At 38.4% G+C, this 17006-nt stretch overlaps 1 protein-coding gene across 5 annotated transcripts in view; it reads right to left on the minus strand.

The window, feature by feature from the left end:
- FBXW11 (F-box and WD repeat domain containing 11) overlaps nt 1-17006 on the minus strand; it is a 77914-nt gene that overhangs the window by 33308 nt on the left and 27600 nt on the right. For all 5 annotated transcript variants that reach the window (XM_052816141.1, XM_052816138.1, XM_052816137.1 and 2 more), the window contains 2 exons: nt 4183-4245; nt 2880-3105 (listed from right to left, as the gene is read on the minus strand). In XM_052816141.1, the coding sequence (XP_052672101.1) occupies nt 2880-3105; nt 4183-4233 (277 nt within the window). In that variant the 5' untranslated portion in view covers nt 4234-4245. The remainder of the gene's footprint in view (nt 1-2879; nt 3106-4182; nt 4246-17006) is intronic.

A 17006-nucleotide genomic window follows, 5' to 3' on the forward strand; every position in this document is an offset into this window, starting at 1 on the left:
GTTGTTAATTATAGATACCAGATGAAGGTTTGGTTGAATTTCAATAATAAATTAAAACAATTAAAATCCACAGGGATTTCAAAGCTCAATGTGTAAATATCACTTTGTATGAAAATGAAACCCAAATGCGGGATGTCAACTCCATAAAACTGACTAACATTAGATATGAAACAGTCACTTAGATCATGCAATTGTGCAGGCTTTTATTATTTTAGAAACAAATTTCAAAAGAAGCCTGGCAGGGTTTTACTTGCCTGACACAGCGTACGGTTCTCTTAAGAGTTTTAACACACAAAACAGATACGAAAGGGACTTTCTTTCCTAATCAAGGGTGACATGGTAGTGCTCAAGGGTCAAAGTTGTAAGTCGTTTAAGGAAAGGGCACAATTTGGATGAGACCACGCGAGCAATATTAACATCTTAAAAGATAATTAAGAGAATCAAAAGCACAGAGGTGACATAAGTTATTCTTGCAATTATGCTGGCCATTATACACCACTGTCTTTTGAGAGTTGTTTTTGACGTGCCAGAGGAAACACCATTGACAGATGTGGAAAAACAATGAGTATAGGCTTCTGAGCCACTCTGATCAATGGAACTTGGAATAGCTGATACAGTATTAGCCATACTCCATGATGGTGATTAGCACTAAAGGAAAGAGCCCAACCACAGCCCAACTTGTAAGAACAGACCCTGCAGACTTAAACATTCTGCGACCAGTTACAGAAAAGCACACCAGAATTATGACTTTTTTCCACTAAAGTGAAGGGAAGCCAGATACCACAAACTTTTTCATTTTTTCCTGCATTCTCATAGGTGTAAAATCAGCAGGGACAATAGCAAAAGCAAAACCAATTGCCCTTTAAAACAAAGGAATTTTACTTCTTTAAGAAAAGTGAAACTATCTTTTAAAAGGTAGTACTTTATTGTTATCTTTTAATGGGATGTTAGCCCAACGCAGGATTGATTTCAGTCGGCTCAGGTTAAGTTCTTGGGTAAATCTATACAGCTGTTCTTCACATACCACATTACCTTCAAGAAAGGCTGAGTATGGGAACAGTTCCCAGTATTTACATCTTTAAAAAACAACAAAAGTTGTAAATGTAAATATATATTTATATATACAAATGTGGTGTAAGTAAGTGTCAGCTTATGCAGCTCCCCAAAATTTCTTAGGAATAAATACATAATATGAAAGAACTGTCTAACTCCATATCAGCCCTGAGGTAGAAAAGCAAACAAAATAAAACTATAATTGAAACTCGTACTTGCACACGATCACCATGACTGTCTATTTCATTTTATTTTTTAGTTATTCCCAGACACTCCCTAGAGAAGTCAACATTTAATATTTTGAAAACAAGCTGGAAGAAACATCCATGCTACCTAAAGGAGACAGCTCTCCACTCAAAATGAAGAGCACATTCTTATGTGTCGCCAGACAAGCTAAGTCTTCTATAAAGTAACTTCTGTGAAACTGAGATGTGGGGGGAAAGGACGCTCCCTCCCTTTCATAGCCCTCTTTTACATTTTTAAGCCTGTTTTTTAAGAAAATAGAGCACATATGAAATTCCGTATCACCTCCTGTGTCCTACCCTATGTTCTTCATTCCCCTCCAACTACTAAGAAGTTCATTTCAACCATGCTTGACAGATGAGCCAAAATCCCCCCATCACCTCCAAAAGTTGAATTCCTCCAGGTTTTGTGAAAATATAGCACTACAGAGAACAGAAACCCCCTAACATCCAAGCAGCATTCTGTCCCAGATACCAGGAAAGCCCATACACACAAGACCACCTAAGCACACCAATGGCTAAAAAACCTTCAGAGCTTGTAATACTATCAACCTTTAAAGGAACTTTACTTCAGTGGTCCCTGTGCTCAAGAAATTACCAGTTTCCAATTCCTTTCACGATTTGCATCACCTTCTCATCCACCCTCAGTGTTCACTGCTGTGTCTTGGCATTCTTGGGATAACATCCACAGACTCACTGCAGGTGTGAATCTGTGCTATTATCCTGCCAGTGGCAAAGAGGACATTTTGACCACTTATTTCATGCCTATTTCCCGCTCTAGATGTCCACACATTTACCTTTCGAAGAATCAAATTAATCATTCTCCCCAGCAGCAAAAATCCACAGATACAATTCCTTCCAGAAATTAATGGGAAAATATATGCAAATTCCCAGGAGATTGAAAGCTAGAGATTCTACATACCTAGTTATTACTGCTCCATATTTTTTTGAAGAAAGGCATATAGCAAGTGTAAGAACAGATTTCATATTCCAACTATTGATACAGGTTTGCACTGATCGGTGACAGAAGAGGTTCTGAGCAACTGAAGGAAGGAATCATGGCTGGACTATGCAATAAAAATCCACAAGTGCTTTTGCTGTTGAGTCAGTCACAAGACCAGACAAAGCAGATTCACTCGTCTAAGCAGGCAGCTTTTTATTTAAGATTTAGGAAACTTAGAACAAAACTAAAATGTAGTGACGACTTCACAAATGAAAACACCTGTATAGTCTTTTCTATACCTATGGGGTTCATATGAAAAAGGAATTTAGACCAGAGCTTGCAGAGATACAACTTTTGTGACAACTCCGTTCCAATTTTAACACAAACTATTCTTCAGGATATGCTACTCAAACTACTTTTACATGGAACAACACTGGCATCCAGTGGCCAATTCAATTAATCACAGAAATGAACGACTTCACAGCCGCCCTCCTGCCCTTCTTTTGACTAGGAATCATCACTTTATTTATAGGAGACCATCTAAATCTGGAAGATGTTCCAAAAAGTTTGCATATACCCAAAGTATTAAACAAAAATAAGTATTTATAAATGCACCTCTTGTAAAATAGATATTAGTTTACCTGGTAACGCAGTGATGAAGTCCCGTTGTAACATGGGCTTCAAGTAAGAGTTAATATGTCCATGCTGATAGTGACACATTCGTGAAATAAGGTGTTCCACAAATTCAACTTGATCTGATTCAGACCACTGGTCAAAATATTTAATACACAAGTCTTTTTCCTTTTCGTAGTTTCCTTCTGATGGTCTTTTTCTTGAGACAATCACAGATGAAGTTCCATTACTTATCTGTTTTTAGAAAAGGAATATCAGTATTTAAATACAAACAATAGGAACAGCTTTCTAAGAACACTCTCAAGGAAGAACATGAGAAGATGCAAAGAAATAATCAACAAAACTAAATTTTAAAACACATTCTTAAAGCTATGACTTATGTCATATATATTTCATCTTTCATAGATAAAGATCAATGAAAGGACTTTGCACATAATTACAAGTCACTTCTTACACTGAAAGACTTGAATTCCCTTACAACTCTTACCATTTAAACAGCAAGGAATTTAGTTCTTTTTAGAACAAACTTGCCAGATTAAACCAGTGGTTTCTGCTGCATATTGCAGTCTGCCTCCACAAGTGATTTACACAGGTTCCAGCAGTTGAAATAATACACATTTAAGAGACATACCAAAGTCAGGTATTAATACTCTAATTAACAAAAAAACTCAAGACCCTCATGTCAGTGTTGAACTGCTTGTCCATAAATGAAAACTGAGAATTACACAATGTCAAGGGCTTGTTCTGCTTTTGAAAAACAGCTCATGTCAATGTTTGGGACATCCACATAAAAACATCATTAAAATCCTGGGAGCTTTAGCTACAAATAAGGATGCTACACAAAGAACACCGCAGGACTTACTGCTAATTAGTAAACAGAACCAAAGATTAATGCCAGGCTCTTCTGAGCCCTTCAGGAGACCAAGAGAGCTGCTGGGGAACAACTGTCAGCTCTCTGAAATATTCCCAAACTTCTTCAAAGCAAATTGGTTGCAACTCCTTGCCATGTGAAAGTATTGAATTTTTCCTTTTAAATGACAGTCACGTGCTCAGAAAGACTGAACTGTATTCCCGAGTATCCTTTGGCACAGAATTGTCCTTTCAAGGTCAGCACAAACTACAAAATCTGAGAAGATCTAGTAATTTCTCAAGTATTATTCATTGGCGTCACCCTTCACTTGAAGGCTGAGCTAATTTTAGGATGATACAGTCAACTACATACAAGGATGCAAAGATGCAAGATTTGGCTTCTCAAAAGCAAGAACATACAAAATCATGCCAGCTCTCTTTCTACACAAATGTGAGTCCTACCTGCCACAGGGTATTTTTCTTTGGAGACTCATCTTCATTCTGATCCTCCATTACTGATGTGTTCTAGGAAAAAGAAGAATTATTACTTCAATTTTTTATTCTATGGCAGTTCCTTGCTCTACAAGCATTATGAAGAAGTAAATCAATTTAACAGATAAAATTCATTTTCCCAGTGAACAGAATTATCAAAGGTTTCTGGCCACAAAACCTGGGTATTATAAATAAATTCCCCTTTTAACTGACATGTTTATCAATTCCATTTACTGTAAAGATAACTCCCCAACCCCTCTTCAATTTCCTTTGACAGGTTTTCATGCAGCCTTTCAACGCTTTTCTCACTGGGAAATAAATTCACTTTCATCCTACTCAAGCCAAAGTAATTAAACCTGTCAAAGTAATCAACTAGCACTTTCTGCCAAAGTTAAATTGCATACATCTAAGTTGGGGAAAAAGAGGAAAAAAAAAAAATCACTATACACTACTTACATGCAACAGAATATGATTTTTTTTTTCCAGCTCTAGCTTACCACAAGGAGGAGGGACTGTTCTCTGCAGAACACCTCTGTAATTCACTGTCACCATCTTTCTTCACCCTGACTTAATTACAGTGCTCTCCCCACATCATAACCGCTCCTCCCTACTGTTTTCTTCCCTTTTGTTCCAGAATGAGAGATGTAAGAATTTCTATAAACATTCAGCTGCAAATGTTTCTTTTGGAGCTTACCTCAGTGTTTCAAAGTCTTTCACTCATTTCTTCCCTTTTTGTTTTTTAATTATCTGCTCCCTTTTGCTGTCCCTACCATAATTACCATCTATTTCTACCTACTCCTTAGTACCCCACACCTAGGCAATTACTGCTCATTTAGCTTCCCACCAACCCTGTCCTCCTCACCATTCATGCCCAGGAGACACCAGCGACCTGGCAGAGGGCTATCATGCAAAACTGAATGTCTTAAAACATTGTCTCTATTTCAGCCTTCCTCCCCTCTATCAGCTGTCTCAGCACAAAGAGGAACAACACGCTCAAGTAAAACACATGATGGAATAAGTCACACAATTCCTTTACTCTTGTCATCACAGACTATGGATTAACCCCTTAACAACTACATCCACCCGCATTCAAAACACAATTCCACCTCAAAAGTATTCACTGCATCTCCTTCTCTTTCTTGCATAAGGCATGTACCACACCTGTTCTGGTTCCAGCTGGGATAGAGTTAATTGTCTTCCTAGTAGCTGGTACAGTGCTGTGTTCTGGGTTCAGTATGAGAAGAATGTTGATAACACACTGATGTTTTCAGTTGTTGCTACGTAGTGTTTGTACGAAGTCAAGGATTTTTCAGCTTCTCACGCCCAGCCAGCAAGAAGGCTGGAGGGGCACAAGGAGTTGGGAGGGGACACAGCCAGGGCAGCTGACCCAAACTGGCCAAAGGGATATTCCATACCATGTGACACCATGCCCGGTATATAAACTGGGGGGAGTGGGCCTGGGGGGGGGGGATCGCTGCTCAGGAACTAACTGAGCATCAGTCAGCGAGTGGTGAGCAATTGCATTGCGCATCACTTGTATACTCCAATCCTTTTATTATTATTCTTGTCATTTTATTGTTGTTATTATTATCATTTTTATTTTCTTCCTTTCTGTCCCATTAAACTGTTCTTATCTCAACGCAGTTTTACTTTTTTTTTTTTTTTTCCCCTGATTCTCTCCCCCATCCCACTGCGGGGCGGGGGGAGGAGTGAGTGAGCAGCTGCGTGACGCTTAGTTGCTGGCTGGGGTTAAACCACGACATGCACCAAAACCAGAAAACTTGAAAAATTAACAGTATCACCCCTGTAGGCAAGCCTTCCTCCACTGCCTGACTATACTGCTTTGTCGAAAGTTTACCTTGAACCCTTTTCTGCCTTGCAGTTAGGTATGAAAAAAAACATGCATCATATGGACGAAAGATTACATTATAAAAACTATGTCCACTAGGTGATGGACAAACTCAAGTCTATCTAGTTATGACACACATGACAATGACAAACACAAGCCCAGGAGATGGCTAGTGGGGAATCCAAAAATGGACAAAGGCAGTAAAGGTTTAGCGTTACTCCACCGATACATATATTTTAATGTTTCTGGACATACACAAAACAGTAACACTGGAAAAATAAACTACGCTTTCCACATTTTCAAAATTATAGTCTCTTGAGGGGCATTCCAGTTATTCATAACTACACACTGTTCATAATCAGCACTATCGCTGACGTGCGAACGATTCGCAAACCATGCTCTCCCACCGCACAGTGCCACAAGAGGGAGCACAAATCAGCCGTAGACTTACTGGTACCCAACTGGCCCACACCAGTTAAAACTATTCTGGAAAGTAAACATGACTCCAGGGAATTATGCAGGGGGGCGTTGTTTGGGGGTTTTTTTATTTTAAATTTGAATGTGTAGAAATACACATTACAGTGATTATATGTTGTAATAATGTTTTCAATTAGTATGTCCTTAAATGAGTAAGGAATATCTCATCCCTTTTGCAGTTGAAGGCTAAATATATGCATCGATCCTATGAGCTAAGAGCAAGGAACAGGAACTCTCACTGAGAAATCAAACGCCTTGGGTCAGCATATTCAGCAGAAATTCCACGTTATATCAACTCAGCCCCAACCTAGCTTTCATTTGGTAGGTCACAGCAAGACTTTGCCATTGCTTTCTTCTGCTCCTTTACTGGAAAACATCTCAGAGATCATTGCTAACTTTCCTTGGGATGTAGGCTAAGAAGTGTCTCGTAAATGTTACGTCTTTTCATCCTAGGAACATATAATAAAGCCATAGCAGAACAGCCCTGCAATGCAAAGTGCACAAGAACACAAACTTTACCAAAACAATCCAACTTCCACACTACTAGGCTGTTGATTGGAGAGCAAGTTTTTGTCTTTGGTGTGCACCTACTCAATTCTACTGTGCCTCTGTTGCTGCCTAGGTAAAAAAAACTGGGTAGCAGGCTTTAGGGAGATGCTACATCCTTGGCATGTCCACTGATAAAAGGGAGAAGCAGGAGGACTGCGTTCCTCCTGCCCCTCTCCACTTGTCCCTCCTTCTGAAGAGCATCAGAGCACAGTCTCAGCTAAGAGGACAGTGTCTTAGATCCACAAATGGGTGACTTGGCACAGGTAGTACTGCTGCTGAGAGATATTTCCATGTCCTCTCAACATCTGGGCCATGAATGTAAGGGCAGACTACATGGACTGATTTTTAGGCTGGAAATTTAGCACTGTATTTTATGTATTTAACTGGGAAGCAGGCAGGTGTGTTAATTTAATGGTATCTATTGCTACAGCGTTTACTGCGTTTTCTCTCTTTTCCCATCCTAAACTCACGTCATGTTTTCTCTACTATATTTTAGAGCTTGAGGGTTTTAATCCTTCATTCTTTCCATTTCTGCTCCCAAATGTATAGCTTGTTTTCCCTATTATATCTTCTCTTCCTAATAAATGCACTCTACTTCAGTCTAAAACACTTGATTTTTGGGGTCATTCCCCAGATCACATACATCCTAACTCAGACTCTAATGTGTCTCTAAAGCACTTAAGCCTACTAACTGAAGACTAAAAGATAACTGGGTGGATCCTGTCCTGTTGTCTGGAAGAAGCAATTAGAAAACTCTAATCTGTCCTGTACATCCACAGCACTTGGCAAAAGAAGAATTTCAAAATTCCTAACAGCTGTTGTCACTAGTCCTTGCTCAGGAAGGTCTCCAGCTCTTGTGCAAGAAGACAGATAGGCATCTACAAGTTCAACTCTTCCCTTCCGCATGCTGTTCCCTTCTCTCAACCTGTACCTTGTTGTTCACCCCACCCACCCTCTACATAAAGCTACCATGCCGGCCACCTCCACAGGTTTCCCAAGTAGCTTTAAAGTGGCATTATCATGGACTTCACTCCATTTCCCTGCAGCTCTGCTGCTGAACAGCATCAAAAGCTGGTGCAAACGATGAACTCTCAATTCCAGTCACTCTGGCAAGGCCATAAGCCCCTGCAATACAACTGACCTGCAGACTTGCAGACTGTGAAAGAACAGGCTTGATTTTTTTACCCCCACAACCATAAAAGCCTAGCAGCTTCTCACGGTGGAAGCGTAGCCTCTAAATATTGTCAATTAATCCTGTTTATAAGTTCATTTTTTCCAGAAATTCTTGTTAAGTTGCTCACAGCTCTTACAAAAGCAGAATGATTGTTTCCAACCAGCTGTCATTCCTTAATTAGTCAGCCTGGAATAAGTGCTCTCCATCCCCTACTGGGAATGGCAGCAACAGCGCAGTGATAACAATGGGTCTAAGCATAGCTGTGTTCCATTGCCTTATAGTTGTTATAACCCAGCCGAATAAAGCTACACTGAGAAAAGCCTCTGTCTTTATTTTCACTAACACTAAAACCAGCAGCAGCAATAAAATTTACAAATTGCTCTACAAGCTGTAGAATTTTAAAAGCTTGTTTCCTGGAGATTTGCATCCCGTATTCCTCGCCTAGTTCTGCAGTAACTTCAAGCTTTCTTTGGTCTTTCTGCTTCACAATACCGCAAGTCTTCAGGATTTCTATAAGATGTAGATGAACATGGCAAACAGGTTCAAAAGTTACTTGGGGAGAAAGAGGTACTGACAAGCATAATTAGATAAAGCTCATTTCCTTTGCAGATTATGAAAAGCTTCCAAAATAAAAACAACTATGAATGATCCCCAAAGGCAAAAATTTTATAGGTGTTATAAAACTTCATAAATCAGTTTCAATTAAGATCCTTAGATACCTGGTAGCAACTAAAACTGGCATCTCAAGCATAACAGTTCCACATATGTATGGTTCTATGACATTAGGTGCAAAAGCACCGAAGTCTTTCTGTAGATGAATGGCACTCAGCCTGCAAGGCTTATCTCACTCATGATATATATGAAAAAAAGCTGCATCTTTTCTTGCAGAAATCTATCAAACTGGTACAGGCTAACCAGATTTCTGTTAGCTATAGGCAGGTAATGCTTGGGTTTGCACCATGCTTCAGGACTTGGGAATGCCTTTAGTCACTTAATTGACTCTGAAGAGAAACAGCATGGTGCAGCTTTGTTCTTTAACCCAGATTTAGTTCCAGTATCGAGACAGCAATTATAGAAGTGATAGCAGCCATCCTGGGAACTGGGACAAGACACACAAGTAGCAGCAGTAGTACCTAGCAATGCAGACAACATCGCTAAGTTTCTTTCATGAGAAGCTTTTCCCTACCAAAGAATGGATTCACAGGATACAAAGGATGGAGGGACAAAACTAGACAATACCTGTGTTACCTTGGAGAAAAAAAAAAAAAAAAAGAATAGCAGTCTTCAATTATTATATTTTTGGCTATAATGAAGGGGAAAGTGACAGAAAACAAGAACTTGTATTTCCCACTACCCTTGAGACTACACCAGTAATTCTGATCTGAGTTAAAGACCAAGCTAAGACTTTAAAAATCTAATTTTTGACAAAATTCCCACTCACTGGAAAAGATACCAGGAAATTTCAGTTAAAATTACAAAATGAGCAAAACTAATCAAAACAGTTCAGCTAAACAGGCTTTGACCTCCTTTAACAAATCATGTCTACATCTGACTTTTTAGAGAAGTTGAAGAAACAATAAAAAAAAAAAAACTAATACATACTTGGATATCTTGAAGTCAAATACAGCAGATAAAGCTCAAGCTCTGTATACTCAAGTTGCCTTCTGAAACCAGCTCTACCAGCACAAGGATTGCTGAAGGTATTAATTACACATTTACCCAGAGGAGGAGAGGAATCCACCATCCTATGTGACAACTGGACCACATCAGTAAGGAAGAAAGCTGGGTAACCATCTTTACCATCTAAAAGTGATGAGCATGTGTCCCTCATGGCTTCCCGCTTTTAATATAGCCAGAAAACCCCAAATGGTTTAAAGCATTTCAAAATGAATGCAAGCCTCTGATTAGGATGTAATGGTCACCATTTTCTAATCCAGGAACCTGTTAAACACTGTTTATTAACAACATCTTGACACTTGATCAGGGATAGGAGGGGATCTTCTTATAACTACTGAGACACTCTTAATAAAAATATACTGTAGCACAAACGCTAAACGAAGTTGGAGAACCACTAACTCAAACTGCACAAGATGTGAATCAACTCTTCTCACAGCAAGGACCAAATCTCTTACTTATCGCACCCCTCAAAATCTGTATATACCAGTCTGCAAAGAAATGCAAAAATACTACAGTGCTTCCAAATGCCAGATCAGAAATAGGTGGTCACTGACAGAGTGTGCTTATCCTAACCTCTGCAAAGATTCATCACTTCAAAAAATTTCTTCAGAAGCATAGCCATACGCTATATATGGAGGACCGACATAAAAGATTCCTATATCAAAGGAGTAAGCATAAAAAGATATGGACAGTTTTATGTAACAAGATAAAATACACTTTTTTTTTTTTTAATTTAGTGAGATAATCAAGTCATGCAGAAAAACCCAACCAACCAAACCTTGAGAAAAGTAGAAAATAGAGCCCACAGCCAAATGGTTTTCCAAATAAGGAGTTTCTGAAAATATTTGATGGTAGATAAGCTCAATCCACTGTCCACAGTCACTATAAAGCACTTTGAAAACAAAGCTCTAAGGTACATCAAGTTAAACTTGATTTAGTTTTAGGTAGTCTTGTGAGGAACAGGGAGTTGCACTCCATGATCCTTATGGATCCCTTCCAACTTGAGATATTCTATGATACTGACTTGAAAGTTAACACTGCTGACCATGGACATGCCTATATTTGACATCTGTATTAGTAACTGCTTGTTTCAGCTTAAATTAAACTATTTATGTCAGCACTAGGGAACTGCACAAATTAAGCTCAATATGCTTCATTTCTTACCTAGCTAGCTATTCTCCCAGTTGCCACGTTTTATTTTAGTGCAGTTATTGCTGGAAGTTCAAACAAAAATATACTTGAAATACTAAGAGAGTCTACCAAGATCCAACAGCTGAAGGCAAAATTAGAAAAAAAATCCTCATACTGAAAATAAGGTGCCATTTTTATTTGGTCTCTGACTAACCACCAAAAGGTTTACACGAAGATAGGGTAAATTCAGTACCAGCAGACAGTTATCCAGTTTGTGTTTCAAGTTGTGAAAAACAAACACTGTAGCTTGACCACAAGTTGTAGATGTGATGTTTTTAAAAGATACCTAATGCTTTTACATACCCGGTTTGACACCTCTCAAGGGCCTATTTTTTAGGAAGTTTTGTCCAGAGCAGTAAATCCCCCCAAACCAACAGTCACCTGCTCCTGTCTCTGATCAGAGAAAGAAAATCTCAAGTCACTCTTCACCTAAATGTTCCAGAACAGTTATTTTTGCAGGTTCAAACGAATATAAGCAGGTAGTAAACAGGTTATCTTGTTTAATCTCTAATGCTTTGATGACCGGCAATTAGTACCACTATTTTAACTTTGTTTCTAAAGTATCAGTCTTCACCTTAACCTCATTACAAAATTAATTTGCTGATCTTCTCTAAATACGTAACTGCATATCTCTTAACATTCAATATGTCTGACTTAACATGAAGTTAATCTCCGAAGTCAGATCAGTGTGGGCTGTACCCAGAGGACTAAACTACATAACTTGTTTTTAAAATGAAATTATACACAAAAATGATCAGCAGTTCAGAATTACTATTCCGATCCAATTCCACGAAACACTAAGCAAAGGCTCTGACTCCACCACAGAGCTGTTGGTAATGGCACATCCTTTTAATAGGCAGTTGTATGCACAAACTGCATTCTGAAACTATCCAGCGGAGCAGTTAATTTGTTAATTCACACCCCAACCTGCAAAGCACAACTGCCAATAAAGTACCGTAACTGCAAAATCACCCTGCTAGCTTTTCGAACTTCAGAAACAGTGTAATACAGATTCTCATAAAGGTTAGTATAAAAAAAAAATTCACTGATTAAACTAGGAGACAATTTAGGATGTAATAAGAAACAACAACGACAAAGTGCTACTTTCATCCAAATTAACAGCTATTTTCCAGCATGCCTCTATTTCCAGTCAGCAAATAGATGTCACTAGAAAAAAATACAATTATTGCAATCCCAAGAGATATCCAGTGTTTTCTGCAGCAGGTATAGTTTCTAAAATAAAATGGGGAGACGGGGAGAATGCTTTTGATCTGTCAGCCAATTCAAGTTCTCCATGCTTTTTTTTTTTTTTTGTAAATATGTAATAGCTTATTACTTCTTAGGGGCAGGCTTACCTCAACAGGTACCGCAGGATCGTGTCTTAACATACTCCTTGCGTAACTGTTTCAAAGACACCCCAACTCTCATTTAATTTTCTGAGTGTCTGGAGTAAAGAGTCATTAATCAAAAACTGCCTGTATCCATCCTATATTAATATGTTGTATTTACAAGGACAATGAGTACTGAATTGTGTAATTGTAGCAATTTGATGACTCATCCCTGCACCATTCTGAGTACTGAACCATGAAGCCTTGCAAAACTTGCACATCATGCAAACTATTCTGCTGAATATAAATATGTTGAGTCCCAAATATATGCACATATTTTTAATCACTTTCTCTAAACCTGCCCCTCAAAACAGAAAGTACCAGTTTTTTGCAGAATCAGCTTACTAAAAAAAAGCAAATGCAGTTTTAAATTCAGCTAGGCAAGGTTTGGGGGTTACATTAAGCCTTGCTGTAACATTTGCCACAGTGCCTACTTGCTCAGCTCAAGCTGGTAGTTGAAAAAAATTTGAAGAAATAATAATAAGAATAAAAATAATAAGAATAATAAGATCATCTTACATTGTGAAAGAGCATCCAGCAGTAAGGTGCTGCCAGCAAGTCTTAATGCAATGCTCCACCTGAAGCTTACTGATCATGTTTTACTTCAGATGAAAACTGGCTCTATTTTCTAACCAGCTGGACTCTGCAGCCCTTTCCCAGCCTAATAGGAGGTTTAATTATACTTTTAGCTTACAAGTGTTGCTTGTTTTTCAGCTGTCTCAGTTCATGCTTTTAACTATACGGTCACTCAGCCTTTCTTGGCAGATACTGTATGTGTGCAGTACATTAGAAATCCACGTTCTTGCCCAGAGCAGAAAAATCTCAATACTTAAATAGTATATTAAAGCAGTCATCAGGCTTATCATTGATATCACTGCAAATGGTTGCAATCACTTTCCTAAAACATTTCTGAATTAACTTTCGTAACTCTAGAGTACAAAAAGAGAAATCCTTTCCACCTACAAATAATATTTTTAATAGTAAAATGTTTACATCAGAAACATGGCTATGACAAACTGGCTGTAGAAAGGTACACAGACACTAGGAGCAAGGTACTGGTTTTCTTTTTTTTTTTTTTTTTAATTAAGAGAAGTTATCTCAAGTTCTCAGCTACAATTACTGTTACTGTTTTTGCACTACCAATATTGCTAATGGTTCATCCAATTAATTTTCCAAATAAACCTATTTAGGTAGAACCTATTTGCACTTCTAATCTTAATCCATCATGAAATAAAACACTTTTTCCTCTGTACATTTAAGACTTAAGGGAAACTTCAAATCATGTTACCTCTACAGTGAACTTGCTGAAACTATTGAATTAAATGCAACACATTTTCAGATCCACTGCATTGTGGATGCTTGTCCCATGCTACATATTTGTTCAGACCATTTGCATCTACAAGTATACCAAAAGCTACCCTACATAAATAGATTTTGTCAGGCAGTTAGGAGGATTAGATATGTCAAGCTTTTTTTTTGGGGGGGGGGGGGTAATAATGGAAACATTAAGTAGTATTTACTACTTAGAAACTCTCTCAATACCTAGTAAAGAGCCTCTTCAGCTTTTATTTCCTGTATTAAAAAACCCATGACAAATGAAAACTTGAGAAGAAAATACTGGCTCAAGATTATAGTAACTTTTCTTCCTTCCAGAGCAGATGCAAAGAAACCTCTTCAGAGTAACTCATCTATTCATTTATAGGACTTGTAAAAGGAAAACAAACTACTTAGTTGCATTTCACTGCTGACTGCTCAAATTAGTACATCCATCAGAACCACTTTAACCGAGGAATTTAAGCACACAAACGGCAGCTGACTTCAAGGACTCCATAAGCAGCCAAGACATTTTAGAGCTAACTGATGCATCCCTACAACACACTACTTCTACATTAGCACTCACATTTCAGTGCCCTGAACCAGCTTGCATGCACCTCCTACAAGCCAAGTAGTTCAAACAGAGTATCGTTTCCAAAAGCATTTGCACTGTGTGGACACCCTGAGTCAGGTGGAAGGCCAAATTCAAATTACACTTCACACTGTACAAAGCTGTGTACAAAAGCTGCAAGTTGTACATTTTTCTCTGCATTATATTCATGGGTAAACAAGGCAGGAAACGCACCACTCTCCCCTACACAATTAATAAGCCCCCTAACAGTATTTCAGGTTAAAGGTAAGATAAGTAACATCTCAGAAGCAAATTTCAGGCTAAGCTAGTAATTAGATCACTTCAGATTCATCAAAAATAAATTAGCCTATGTTAAGATTAACTACATTTGCAACTTGGCTGCCTGGTGCAAAGTTAAAATACTTCAAGGGTTATTCCTAGATTCCCAGAGGGAATTTAGGTTCAGATCTTTGCTGCTGGTTCCATGTGAAACCAGCTCTGTCCAAATTTAGTTACCTCGATGTGCTGGCCAGAAGACAGGCACAACCCTCAACACGAAGGTGTCTAAAAAGCTGTATGAAGCACAGGACAATAACGGGCATCAGAAATACAGACACTGCAGCCAGTTAAAGATCCAGATCATTAAGCCATTTTTTCAAAACCTTATCAATTTTTTTCTCATATCCACTACTGCTTAACACATGCACTGGGGCTTATTACCTTTTTCTTCCCTGAAGATCGAGAAAAGATCTGTAGCCCTTTAACCCTTGAGCAAAACAATAAAAAGGAACAGAAGGAAGAGAAGCAGCAGACATGCACTTCCAGCCTCAGAAAAGTGGTTGAGCAGCAAACATAAATACCACGTATCAAAGCACACGTAACTGAAGAACAATTTAAAAATAAGACACTCCAAACAACTACAAGCCCACAGCCACAATTCACTGGCATTAAATACTAATACACTAGGACTGGAGAAGCAAAAGAAGCTATGAGCTTCAATTAAACATTCAATACTTTCTTCCAAGCATGCCTATGTATTTTCTCTTAATTTTTCTAAGACTAGATTCTGGCACTTCTTCCTCTACAACCCTTCTTGGTTTCCCTGGCCACCAGAACTACATCAGAATTTATTCTCGTTCTTTGTTTTTTTGCTCCTCCCCAAGGATCAACAAAACTTTAACCAGATTTTGAAGAGGTTTCCATACAAACTTTTTCTGTAAAAGTTATAAAAAGGTTACTCAAAAACACTGAGGAGTCTGAAATAGTAAAATTGCAGTAACCCTCAATTATTTGTCTTTTGCAAAATAGAAGGTATTTGCACACAAAAGAAATGTAGAAAAAGTAGCCACCACAATGAAATATTCAATAAAACTAAAGCCTAAAACTGGTCAGCTACTCCAAGAAAAAAATCCTGTGCTGTTATAAGTCCAGTTTTTTCCTCCAAAGATGCATGGCAACATATTCCAGATTTGGCAACTCATGAAACTGTATCAATCCCTCCTAACTATTCAGGAAATCCTAATTGTGTCTGAAACACAGTCTTTTGTTTATACACAATTTCAGTGTGTTCTTGTAATTGCCGATACCCAAGCAACGAAAAACGTGGAGAAAACCTTATCTCAAAAAAGGCTGCAGACTAACTTCAGCTAAGGAAAGATGCCTTCAGTAACACAAGATGTAAAAAAAATACCCAAATCATTTTTTCAAATATCCACTCAGCCTCGCCTGGGGTTAGCCAGACACTCTGGATTCGAGTGCTGATTTTATCTCAGTATTAAAAGGAATGTGCAATTGCATAATTTAGATTTCACATGATTTATATAATGGATGTCTAAATGCGCCTGACCTATAAGGCCAGCACCATTTCTCCCCCTACGACTTCAAAATACAGTTGATTAAAAAAGCACATCATTATAAGACTCTACAGAAAAGGATTTGAGAATGGGAGGAACAGTTGCCCAATGTCTCAGGTTGCTCTTTGTGGAAGATAATTTTTAATCTGTATCACATCAGTGACTTACTTTACGTTGCAGCACACCATCTTGTAGTGGCGTAAATGAAAGGTGGCAAGCTGTTGCATGGGGCAGCAGATCAAAAAGGCAGGGGACAGCTGAAACCAACATATTGTGCAACGAAGCCTTGAAACCAAAGCTGTGACCACTGCAGCATGCCAGCAACCATCTCCTTACTTCCTGAAGACAGTTGGGTTTGATGTCACTTCAATAGGAAAACTGCTGTATGTTTCTCTTATTTCTGAACAAAAGGATAGCATTATACAAAGTTCCAGCTATGGTTTCTGTGGCCTGATAGGGAATCTGAAAGGGCTTTTGCTTCCGACAAACTGCACTGAAGGATACCTTTGAAGTTAGCAGGGCTCAAAAAGAATTTAATAGATACTGCAGGACAATATAAAAGTCTCTACAGTAGAGTGATGACAATCACTTAGCAGCAGGCAACCTGCATTTTCACTATTCAGGTACTGAACTCAAAGGCATTTGGCCTAATTCTTATCGGTTTTCCCAAAACACATACTTACATATAAACCTGAGACTTTCAGATTACATTTGCTTTAACAACCTGAGCTTAAGTATACAGAACTGTACA

The sequence above is a fragment of the Harpia harpyja genome, chromosome 20 (assembly GCF_026419915.1).
Source record: "Harpia harpyja isolate bHarHar1 chromosome 20, bHarHar1 primary haplotype, whole genome shotgun sequence".
In the NCBI taxonomy this organism is placed as follows: Eukaryota; Metazoa; Chordata; class Aves; order Accipitriformes; family Accipitridae; genus Harpia; species Harpia harpyja.